The sequence below is a fragment of the Archocentrus centrarchus genome, chromosome 10 (assembly GCF_007364275.1).
Source record: "Archocentrus centrarchus isolate MPI-CPG fArcCen1 chromosome 10, fArcCen1, whole genome shotgun sequence".
In the NCBI taxonomy this organism is placed as follows: domain Eukaryota; kingdom Metazoa; phylum Chordata; class Actinopteri; order Cichliformes; family Cichlidae; genus Archocentrus; species Archocentrus centrarchus.
In genome coordinates, this window is record NC_044355.1 from 38,490,157 (window position 1) to 38,502,622 (window position 12,466).

Sequence of the window (12,466 nt, forward strand, 5' to 3'; positions counted from 1 at the left end):
CTTGGGGTTACAGATCTTGTACAGCACTTTGGTCAACGTCGTTGTTTTAAATGTGCTTTATAAATAAACTTGACTTGACTTGACTTGACTACTCTGAAGTATCCGAGGAACCACAAGTAAGCAGCAGCAACTTCACACCATTGTGAGAAAATATGATCCCATCAAGTGTTTATGAGAAGAGTAAAGATTTATATGCTCTCTAAATCCAGGTTATGAGCTCTATCAAATGATGAAAGTGTACTTAATGTTCAGCATGAGTTATGTCTCTTGTTGTATGGCAGTTCTAACCCTTCATTTCACTGTGTTTTACATTAAGGTCAAGAAAATTTGATCAGAAAAAGACGTATGAGGTCTTTTTTTTTTTTTTGGGCTATTCAAACATGTTGTTAATGTTTGTATTGTTTTCCTGAAATTGCGGTTCATGTTCATAACTGTAATTACTGTGCCACCAGCTGTATTTTGCAAGCTTTTATTCTGCTATGATGGCTTTAAAATCCGATCATCCACTGGCCTGTTGGCTGCACCCTGAGGACTGGGTCTTTTGTTTTGCTCCAGAAACACAGGGTTAGGGTCAGAGGTGGCAAAGGTGCAGACATTCTGTACTTAAGTAGAAGTACAGATTCTTCTATTAAAAAATACTCTGCTAAAAGTTGAAGTACAGATTCAAATTTACTGAAGTAAAAGTGTAAAAGTACAGGCTCTGAAATGTACTCAGAGTAAGAAAGTAAAAGTAACTATTTGGAGGATGTTTCTACCAGATATTGTTGTGCAAAAATAACTGAACCTCGTGCTGTATTAATGTAATAATAAAACAATATTATTACATGAGAATACAAACTTCCTTTCAGTTGCGTAATTCTGCCTCCACACCTAAACAGAAAAATTTGTACAGTCAGGGGTTAAAGTGGGATTCAGCAGGTGGGAACAGCGTCCCAGCTCACAATAATCTCTAATGTGAGCTCCAGTAGATTTTCTTTGTGTCAGGCTGCGATCAGCTGCCGCTGCTCTGTGTGGCTTTACACAACTGAACTGAGCAAAAAAGATGTATTTCACGAGCTCTTCGATCCCCCACACCGACACTGTGCTGTTTATACTGTCGTCATCCTGACAGCACACAGCTGGTATAAAGGTTGAATTCAGTGATTGAATCTGAGCTTCATCAATTTAAATACAGTACTGCAGACTGACCTGCTCATCCTGCACTAAACTGCAGTATTTTCATGCAGCCTCTGAGTAACACAGAGTTAGTGTACCTCAGTGGGTTTTACAGGACGTTTCACAGTGTGGAAAATCATAACTTCACATCATAAACAGATCCAAGATCTGATTTTAAACTTCCAGCTTTAAACTTCCAGGTTATCGGAGCTCCCTGAGCAGTCCTTCCCTTTGAATCTGACCTCTCTGCTTCCTCTGCTTCCTCTTTCTTCCATCTTTCTCCATCTCTGAGTGAACTTCTCTCTCATTGTGGAAACACAGCAGCTGGACCTTCAGCTCGCAGACACACTGTATGACAAACTGCACACAAACACTTTGTGTGTTTGCTGATATTTGTTGAGCTGATAGAAATGTTGCATTAGAAACGACTGCCATCTAAAACCCGTTACTCCCTTTATGCTCCTCTTCTGTAGCGCTAGCTAGATGCTGAAGTACCGCGACCCCAGCTTATGGTCTGCACTCGGTCCCTGTTTAACCCCTGAGTACAGTGCTATAAATGATGCATAAATTATATGGTTTTGCCTCTTTAATCTCTTTGTAATGCATAATCCCTGGAGATGGAGGATGTTATCATTCCTCCATTTAGGCTCAGGTTGGTTTGATGTTTGAAGGCAGTGACCGGAAATACCTGTGGTTAGGGTTGGGTCTAACTTCATCCTGAGGATATAGGTGATGTGCTTGTTTCAAAAACTTGACTCATACTTTCCAGGATTATAGAACTGAAGATGACAGAGCCTGAATTTTTTTTACGGGGCCAGTTATTTATCTTTATTTAATTAAATTTCCTGAACTGATTCCAGAGGTGATGGGCAAGATTTGAAAGCCATCATGTGACTGTGGATTGGCCATAAATAGCCATTAAATTAGTATTTAACTAACAAAGGCTGATGTGAGACACCCACAGCAGTTTGGTTTTAGGTGTGTTACATACATAAAATTTAAGTCTTCCCAAACGTTTTTCAGTGTTGATGTGAATAATGGAAATCTTTAGGACCTTAAACACTGGACGAGTTTTGTTATTTTGTGCAAATTCAGCTACATGGTGCGTTATGCCAGCATATGAAAGGAAGGTGTGGAGCTCTCACAGATTTTGCTTCAAGTGTGACCGAGCTGCAGAATGAATAAATGAATTAATGTGTTTCTTAGAACAATGTGATGTGTAGGCTGTATGGCAGGCAGGGTAGGTCCCAAATGCAGGACACACAGAACAGAGGTGGAGATTTATTTACTGAGCCTTTTGCCAGTGTCCAAAAAAACACAAAAGATATGAAATCCCAAATCCAAGGAAGAACATTAAACTGCAAAAGCTGTGGAAAATGAAAAGGGGAAAACACACACACACACACACACACACACACACACACACACACACACACACACACACACACACACACACACACTAAATGACCACATGACAATGAACAGGGATTAAATAAACACAAGGTAATTAGGGAGAGTGCAGGCAGCAGGGAAGAACAGGTGAACCAGATAAGACTAATAACACAAGACAAGCAAAACTGAACACAAAGCACACGGGCCAAGGGACTGTCAAAATAAAACAGGAAGTAACCAACCCATACATAAATGCAGACTTGACACAACACAAGGACTAAAACACACAAAAGACAGGGGACGATGGCACAGAGGGACAAACAGACCCTGGAACGCAGACGAGAAGAGCGAGGGAAGACAGGAATGGAATACAATAACTAAAAGCAGAATTCAGAGAACTATAACAAACTAAGAATAACTGAAAGCAAACTGAGAAACACAGCAGAGAAACAACCAAAAAGCAGAACCTCACAGAAAAAACACAAAACACTGGGCAAAGGGCCCAGGACCGTGATGAATGAAGCCTGTTTTTAGCCGTCCTTGTTTATCCTCAGCTTTTTTAACACCTCCTGTGTTCTGCGTCCCCGCTAACGACCACTTCACTAATTGCTGAAGCCATTCGATGATCAAAGGCTGAGAAGCTTCAGTGGCAACGTGCTCGCAGCAGCAGCACACATGCTCTGCTGATGCAAAGCTTCAAGGAAGTGAGCATCAGCCCTGGTGAGCTGAAGTACTGCGGTGATGTAACTCTAAATATCAGATTGATATTCATTCATTTCAAAGAAAGGAGGAGTTTGTTTATCATCACACCTCACTGTGAGGCCTTTTGAAGGTGATGAAGATGATTGAACAGTGAATGTATTGTGCAGGAAACAGCTGCACTGTGGACACGGTGCTTCATTTACTGTGAAATATCCGAAGGATGATGCACCGCTCATTTCATGGCAGCATGTATGGGACCAGTGGCAGAGTATAGTTACTGAAGTCTGTGTTCTGCTTCTACTCCACTATATGCAAATTTTGTTCTATTGATTGCTGATCAAATTAATTTTGCTCTTTCTTCATCCAGCCAAAGAAATGGCACAATCAGCAATCCTGTGGATTTAATTTTGAAAGGTTAGTCACTGCTCTGGTCCTTCCTACCTCATGTCCTACATGCTCAGGTTGCTGTCCTCAGTCTGCTGTCTCGACTGCAGTTGGATCCGTGTTGTCCTGATGATAGATGGTATTTCACCTCACTACAGCCACAAATTAACTTTACGGTCAACACTGTATTTGTCACTGAACTGAGAGCATAAACACTGTATTTAAATGCATTAAACCCAATAAATAACCAGAAAACTGTAGAACCCTCTAGATTAGCCCTGTGACTGAACATTGACCTGTCCAGGTGTACCCCAGCTCTTGCTCAGTGTCAGCTAGAATAGGCTCCACCTCCCTCGTGACCTCACGCGGTTCAGAAAACAGATGAATGGATGTTTTGTGAGGCTTTGCTTTAAAAACTCAATCAACCAAAATGGACCCACACCTGTATACCTGAAAGTTTAGAAAAGGTTTTAAACTACAGTTCGACAGTAAAGTTGGGTCAATAGTTTACAGAGAACAGACACACAGGTCCACATCCAAAATGTCTTTTACCTGCATGTCTTCACCCCATTTCCTCTTTCAGTTTGGCAAGGTGAAACGTGAGGCACACACCTCCTGTATACGGCTTTTATTTGCTTCGTGACGTTCAGAGCGTGTGCTGCACGTGCTGGTTCGAGGAAACGTCACACAGCAAATAAGATGCAGGATCAATCTGTCTTTGAAGCAGCACAGTCACATCTTCACTGCTTCTCCCATAGCTCAATAAAGCACATGGGTGGAGTCCTGTCTACTTCATAGCGGGCTCTCTGAGCTGTCTCCTGTTTGTCTCGGTCACTGGGTTGCAAACAGTGGAACATTTGGAGAAAGTTCCCCCCCTGCTCCATCTGCACAACTGATGATCTGATTAGATTTAGGCCCCACCAGCTGCATATGTTTGCATTTCAATGTGGAAAAACCAATATCTCTGCAAGTATCAGAACATCTCAGTAGGTCCAGGAACCAAAGATCACTCCACACTGATAGAAATCTCAGTTGATTAGGACACTGTTTGTATTAATGAGCAGACTGATAGCCTTGTGGACTGTGTTTCATTCATCATCTGGATGATGGAGCATCTTGATGTTTGTCTTTATCTGATAAAAATCACCAACTCTGCTCTTAGGATTAAAAACCGACTCCAGTACCTGAAACTTTGGGGACTCGTGGGAGACACATTAAAGTTAAAACAACAGAAATCACACAAATAAAGAGCTTAATATCCCGAATAGTTCCTCAGAAACATTGACATTCCCAAATGTCATTTCCCTCAGACACAGACAGTAATGTTCATGAAGTCCTGTTTCTGAAGCGTAGAGCTGAGCGGTTTAACCACCACCATCTTGAAGCATGGCGAGTGAGGTGCACTGCTTCCTCATACTGTAAGGTCCTGTCAGTGATGAAGTAGGTGTGCCTTAAAATTATTGATTAAACCCTTCTTAGACAATAATGTTCAAAATAATTATCACAGTTTTGTTCAACGGGACTTCAAACTTGCAACTAAGGCCATAAATTTATGAGGAAAGTGTTTTGTGAGGTCACAGACAGAAGAATCCAAAGGTTCTACTATACAGCCAGGCTTCTTATGGCGCTAATGACCAATAACTAATTATTGGTCATTAGGATGAATGCAGGTTTAAAGTAGTGCTTTCTACACTTCTGAGAGACAAAGCCTCCTGCTTTGTGTCCTGTTTGGGAACTTTCCATTTTACACTTAGCTTTGTTTTGCTGTACCACACAGCAGCCATTTTATTGGTCAGATAAAAAGGCTCAGACAGCACAAACATGGTCCAGAGGTCCAGTTCAGGGACTGTGAAGTCTAGCTGACAGCTAGCAGCTATAGCCACCTGTGTCACCATTCCACCTGTTGGTCAAAGAGACCACGCCCCTAATAATGTTGGTAATTACTGAGTCCGTAGGTGGAGCCATGCTGTCAGGAGCAACTCTTTCCTGACAGGGTCCCCAAAGATAAAGTGGTCCGGGGTAAGTAGAAGAAGAATAACTTTATTGATCCAAGATCAACAAAGTTCAAGTAACAGTTTCATGGAAAACTTCGGGAACTTTGGCTGTTGCAGTCTTCACCAATATCTTCAACTTATCACTTTTGTTGGGCAGAGAGTTGACATTTCCCATGATGACTGTTGGCAGAAAGGGCTTATAGCTCCACTTCCACTTCCTTCACCTTTGCACCAACACGGCAACTATGAAAACACCTCTTTATCTCAGGTGGAATAGGGTGGGACCTTCCAAATTTGTTTGATTTTAATGAAAAAGCTCTTTTTTTTTCTTTTTTTTTTTTAATAGAGCTGTTCTTGTAAAAGCAAATTTGTTTGGTACACCAGTGCATTTGGATCATCATTCTGATTGTGAAAACTGACAGACATGACAGGATTAAAAAAAAAAAAAAGCTCTTCTCTTGAATAAACTCTTCTCCCCACAAAATGATCTATCAGTATTTGACAAAAACAAACAAAAAAAAACAAGAAAAATAAAATAAAGTTGAGTAAAGATCATAACTACCAGACTTTGCTGATACCAGCTGAAGCGCACGCTCTAGAACAGTGGTTCCCAAAGTCAAGAGTGCTGCAGCCCACTTGAAAACCAGAGAATCCCATGGGGCCCCCCTCCCCCCTGCAGTACCTTCACGGCTCCCTGGTGGGCCGCAGCCCATATTTTGGGAACCACTGTTCAGCAGAAAGTGACTGTGTAGATTCTCACTCAGACAGGTCATGATAGTCTAAAGAGCTTGAAAAAAAGGTGACTGGACTCATCTTCTTCATAGGAAGAGCACCTAGTCACTGTTACAGATGTGTGGATGATGCCTGGGCCAAAACCCAAGAAGTAACTGACTACATCAACTCAATGGATAGAAACATAAAGTTCACCAGGGAGGATGCCAAGGATAACAGGTTACCATTCCTGGACTGTGCTATGCTTACTGAGGAAGATGGAAGCCTTAACACACAGACCAGTACCTACTCTTTGACTCTCACCAGTCACTGGAACACAAACCTAGGGTGATTAGGACCCTGCAACACCAGGTGGAAAACATTCACCCTAAGGCAGAACGGCGACAAATGAACACAGCCAAGATGCACAAGAAAGAAGGTATGTATGACAAACAGAACAACATTGTCATCCCTTATATGGCAGATTTGTCAGAGAAACTCAGGAGAATTTTCTCCAAGCATGACATCCCAGTGTGCTTCAGACCCAGCCACACTCTACGGCACAAACTGGTCCATCCCAAGGACAAAACTCCTAAATGAAAGCTTAGCAGCGTAGTACAGTATATGCTGGGCAGTGCAGTGAAGAGTGCTTGGACCTCTACATAGGAAATACCAAACAGCCACTCCACAACACAGGAGACTCAGCTGTACATCTGCACCTAAAGGATAAAGGACACTGTTCGAGGAAGCCAATGTTCACATTTTGGGCCAGGAAGGTGGGTGGGAGAGGAGTAAATGAGGCCATCTATGTCCACTTTGAACAACCATCACTGAACAGAGGTGGTGGCTTATGACACCAGCTGTCCCCATCTACAATGCAGACAGCACTCAGACACTCAACGGATGGGTGGGTCAACAGCCACCTCCAAGAGGACACGCCCACTAGGGTTTAAATACCTGGGACTCTCCACCGTTTGTTTTAGAACTGAAGAGGCCTCTTGGATCAGACATGCTTTTTTCAAGCTCTTGAGACCACTGTGCAGAAAAAGAAAAATGAACTTTGAACCCTCATCCAGATCAAGGACACTGAGGGACAGGCTCATGGCATTCTCCAGCATTCTCTCCTCATAGTATGCTATAAAAGGCTGTTATGGATGCAGTGAAGGAGGACACACAGAGGGTTGGTGTGACAGAGGAAGATGCCAGAGACAGGCTGGGATGGAGTCACATGATCCATCGTAGCGACCCCTAAAGGGAGCAACCAAAAGAAGAAGATACTGTAAAAGGCTATAAAGAGACTGTAATGCTATCTTCAGTCACTGAACTACACAGAAATTGAACCTCTAACCTTGAAAGCATTTTTCCTCCTTACCTATTACTGCACAGCGCCAGGTTACATGGGGGGGGGGGGGGGGGGGGGGGGTGATCACTGCAAAGGGCACACAGTAATAAAGACAGAACCAGCAACTAATACATATTGACTGGTGATTAACAAGGCTCCCGTCTCTGTTCTCGGAGCCACAGCTCTTTGCTAACTTTCCCTCTGCGACCTGCAGCAGACACTGAGTCGCTGTCCAGAATATCAACGATGAAGCTTCTTCATAATGAACATGGAGGGGGTGGGTGTGATAAATACTGAATGACGGGAGAACAAGGTGTCACCGTTAACAGCTGCATTGCCCCTGTATGCACTTTGATATAAGCTTCAACCAGCATATCAGTTAGAGGTGAGACATCTTTTAACCAGCAGAGGAGTAAAAGTCTGCTTAAGCTCTAAAACATAAAAGTTTGATGGGAACAGATTAGAACAAGCACAGCACAGTCCAGACTGTTAAGCTGAAGGTCAGCGATGATGGGTCATCCATTATGTTAAATTAGTGCCACATTTTTTTTGTGGGTCAAGTCAGATTTTATTTAACACAAGCTCTCCTTAGTCGCTACAGCTGGAAAGGAAATGCTCCGGGAATGTGCCGAGTAAGGAAGGAAAAGGAAAGACAGCAGCAGGGGACAGATGCCTCTTCAGGAGGGACAAACCCACAAATTTTAAATGTTAAACGTTCACCCTGCCTTGCAAAGCAAAGACCTACATGAACTGCACACAGTGACGTTGAGTTGAAAGACTTTGCAATCTGAAGGTTATTTCCTCTCATACGGCTCCTGTTCAAATGGTTACATTTCATATTAAATGTAACCAGAGTATGAAATAATGAGCTCAGTGTCAAAGCCTCATGATAAATTCAGCCATGGGCGGCCCATAAGCCCAGATAAATGGGGAGGATTCTGGGTGAGATGGAGGTAGATGATCCACTGTGGCACCCCCTAAAGGAAGCAGCCAAAAGAAGAAGAAGAAAAAGGCCAAAGCGTCGTGAAGATGCAGATTTGACCACACTGACAAAGACTAAAATCAAGGAACTAGGTGCCCAATAAATTATTTTATTTCTTTTCACATCTAGATTCAGTTTCTAGCTTAATTTTCATGATCTAAAATAACCTTGACCCCATCTGCTGTTCAAACCTTCTGTTTGCAAGGGGCAGCCAATCCGTAAAAGGTAGACTTAAAGGGGGAGGAGCTAAAACAGCTGGCTTCAGATGGAGGATGGGCTTCCCCAGTAGAGTCCAAAAATAAATGAGCAGATAAAGAGATTGCCGCTTAACGCACCCTGTGTTGCTCTGCTAAACTGTCACATATCAGAGTTGCCCAACCGGAAAAAAATAACAAATACTGAGGCCGTTTCATCAACTTAGATAAACACTATAAATAATAAAATATAAATAGCACTGGACAACATTTTCCCCACCTGAATCACTGCGTGTGACTTGAAAACAGATAGCACCTCGATGTGTTTATTTAAGCCTCACATTTTTTTTTCCCATATCAGCCGGGTGGGATGTGGAAAGTATTGAATTAATCACAGCTAGCAGCTCAGTTTGGGTCGATGCGTTTGGGAAAAATGGAAACTTTAAGCTGAAGAAAATGGCTGATGTGCAGACTAACTTGGCTTTATTACATTTGAGGGCAAATACTGTATGTGTGAGATAGAAAACTCGCCTGCAATACTAATGCAGCTCAGGCGCAGGACAGTTTAATACAGGGAGCTTTGTGCAACGGCTTCAGCAGCGGGAAAACGTAATTGAAATGCAGCTCGATTCATTCAGGGCGGCAGGTAAATGTTAAACTCTTAAATCAGGCCCTTGAGCTTCATTTCCCCATGTGGAAGAAGGACCTTTAAAGCACATCAGCAAGGCCAGAGCTTTCTTATTGTCAGAGAAGTCAGCTGAGCAAAGAGCTGATAAATTGGAATAAAATTGAATCCGCCTGCAACTGTGGCTCAAAGCTGATGTTTATGCCTCTGCTGGGGAACAATAGTCCATTATTAGGAATTTTTTTAACAAGTTCCATATGGAATGCACACAGGAGCAGCTCAGGACAGCTGTATTCATTTGCCTGAATGATGGTGGAAGTATTAAAGTAGCAGTGATGAGGTTTGGAGAGCCTAATGATGCAGATGCTAGTGAAGTTTAAAGGGAATGTGATCTGACAGGGAGTTTGGCTTCGTGCTCCCTCACCTGGTTCTACCTCTGTTTTCCTTTAATGGCATCCTGTTCCCACTCAGAGCTGTTCTACACTCAGCGTTCCTGTTTGTGTCCTGCGCTGTTCAGCCCTTACTCTGAAAGAATTCACTTCTTTACTCACAGTAACAGCTTATACATTAGTGGCTGTGTGGGATTAAATCCAGGAACCTCTAGAAAAACTTTGCAATCATTTTGTTTCCTGCTGACATGTCGTCCATGTTTCTGGTCCGAGCATCTCCTGCACTGAATGAAGTTCTCGTCACGAGACGTCAAAAACTATTCAGCCGTCCTCCTCGGCCTCTGCATCCTCTGATCATGTGCAGCACGCCTTTAAGCCCAGTCTTTAAAAACTCAAGTATTTGAAGGTTTCAGGAAAAAATCACTCTCAGGCCAAATTTTACCCAAGCTTAAGACTTTTTCATAGCCAGTAATGTGCACTATAAGCTACTTGTTAGGTTTAGACTGTAATTTGGGTTTACACCAATTTAGCTCACCATTTTTCACATTGAAAAATGGTGAGCTGGAAGAGACGGCTCTATCTCAGTTATACCATAACGCACCACTGCCATTGGACATCTTGTGAATAACTGATATTCTCCAGTTGCTTTTACACCCTGGAAAGATGAATGGTCTCTGAAGAAGACATCATAAGACAGGATTGGCTCTGAGTGGCACAGACACTGTGTTTTTATCCTTTTGTTTCCTTCTGTTTTTGGAGTGTCACACACGGAGTGTTGGCTTGTGTAGTCAGAACGGAGAGGATGTGTCACACCTGTGCTGCTTCTTTCTCAGGAAGAGGAAGTCCATGATGCGACAAAGTGAGAATGATGTGGTCTCTGTCACAGTGTGTGTGGTAGCCAAGGAAACGTCTGGAAAGTTTGATGCAGATGGAAAAACTTTGTGGTTTTATTTTGTGAAACTGTATAATGTAAACACAAAGTACTCTTTTCCTTGATTTAATGCCCAGACAGACCTCAAACTCTTGTCTTCAGGTTGAAAGTTGTGTGATTGCACCATCTACCACCTCACGTTTGAAGGTTTTTCACTTCCTCGGTTTGTAAAGTGATGAAGGGTACCCCTTGTGTTAAACTATGACGATGAAAGCTGCACGCACCAGGATGTGATGAGTGAGAATGTGTTGATCTTACATATCTAGATTTTGATCCACCTCAAAGATTTCTGGACTAACTCACAGCTTGTCGTTCTCCTCTTGCTCCACAGGAAATGCCTTCGTGGTGAGCCTGGCCTTCGCTGACTTGGTGGTTGCCATCTATCCCTACCCACTGGTCCTCACCGCCATCTTCCATGATGGTTGGATCGCCGGTTACATCCACTGTCAAATCAGCGGCTTCCTCATGGGCCTCAGCGTCATTGGCTCCATCTTTAACATCACAGGCATCGCCATCAACCGCTACTGCTACATCTGCCACAGCCTCAAGTACGACAAGCTCTTCTCCAACAGCAACACTATGTGCTACGTCGTCCTCGTCTGGGCGCTCACCATCCTCGCCATCGTCCCCAACTGGTTTGTGGAGTCGCTGCAGTACGACCCGCGGGTTTATTCCTGCACGTTCGCCCAGTCGGTCAGCTCTCTGTACACCATCACAGTGGTGGTCGTGCACTTCATCCTGCCAATTGGCATTGTCACCTACTGCTACCTGCGTATCTGGATTCTGGTCATCCAGGTGAGGCGGAGGGTCAAGCCAGACTCAAGACCTAAAATCAAGCCACACGACCTCCGCAACTTCCTCACCATGTTTGTGGTGTTCGTGCTCTTCGCCGTCTGCTGGGCGCCGCTGAATCTGATCGGCCTGGCGGTGGCGCTGGACTCCAGGCTGAGCCGAGCCATACCGGAGTGGCTGTTCACAGCCAGCTACTTCATGGCGTACTTCAACAGCTGCCTCAATGCCGTCGTCTACGGCGTCCTGAATCACAACTTCAGGAAAGAGTACAAGAGGATCGTCCTCATCATCTTCAAGTTCCACTGCTGAGATGAAGCACTTCAAATGGGGTGATTTTTATCTTTAATGACCTGAAAGATAGAAAGAACTTAACCCTGACAAAAAAATAATACAGGACTAATGAAATGGAAAGAAAGCAAATAAAGTACGGAAAAAACAAGAACACTGGGTAGGAGAGAAAAATAGGAGTGCTTTAATGGCTGGAAGAGATGAAGGGCAGACAAAGTGAAATAAATGTTGCCACACTTTGAGTTATCAGTGATGCCTTCAGGGAAACAAGGAGACTAAAAAATGCAGAGAGGAAGACAGAGGCCAGAACTTGGGAAGCTCTCCTAACTGGGTAAAGGGTTTCATCGTGACTTTCTTGGCTAATGAAGTCATGACTTACTGTTCAGATGAGAGCGTAAGCCGTTGTTCTTAATTAGCTACATAATTAAGTTTAATGTTGGGGTCATTGAGTTGAACAACATCCTCTGTGAATTAGATTCAAGGCAGAGCTCTGATACTGATTTTTTTAAGGACACTGGAGGTTAACACTGTTTCTGTTCCTTGATTCTTCACAGAGGACAGAAATGATGGCGATGGTGAAAATGA

At 43.3% G+C, this 12,466-nt stretch overlaps 1 protein-coding gene across 1 annotated transcript in view; it reads left to right on the plus strand.

Moving 5' to 3' along the window:
* Positions 1-11,906, plus strand: part of mtnr1al (melatonin receptor type 1A like) — a 56,325-nt gene extending 44,419 nt beyond the window's left edge. The window contains exon 2 of the mRNA XM_030739840.1: positions 11,133-11,906. Coding sequence (XP_030595700.1) covers positions 11,133-11,902 — 770 coding nt within the window. The 3' untranslated portion in view covers positions 11,903-11,906. The remainder of the gene's footprint in view (positions 1-11,132) is intronic.
* Positions 11,907-12,466: the final 560 nt, after the last annotated feature.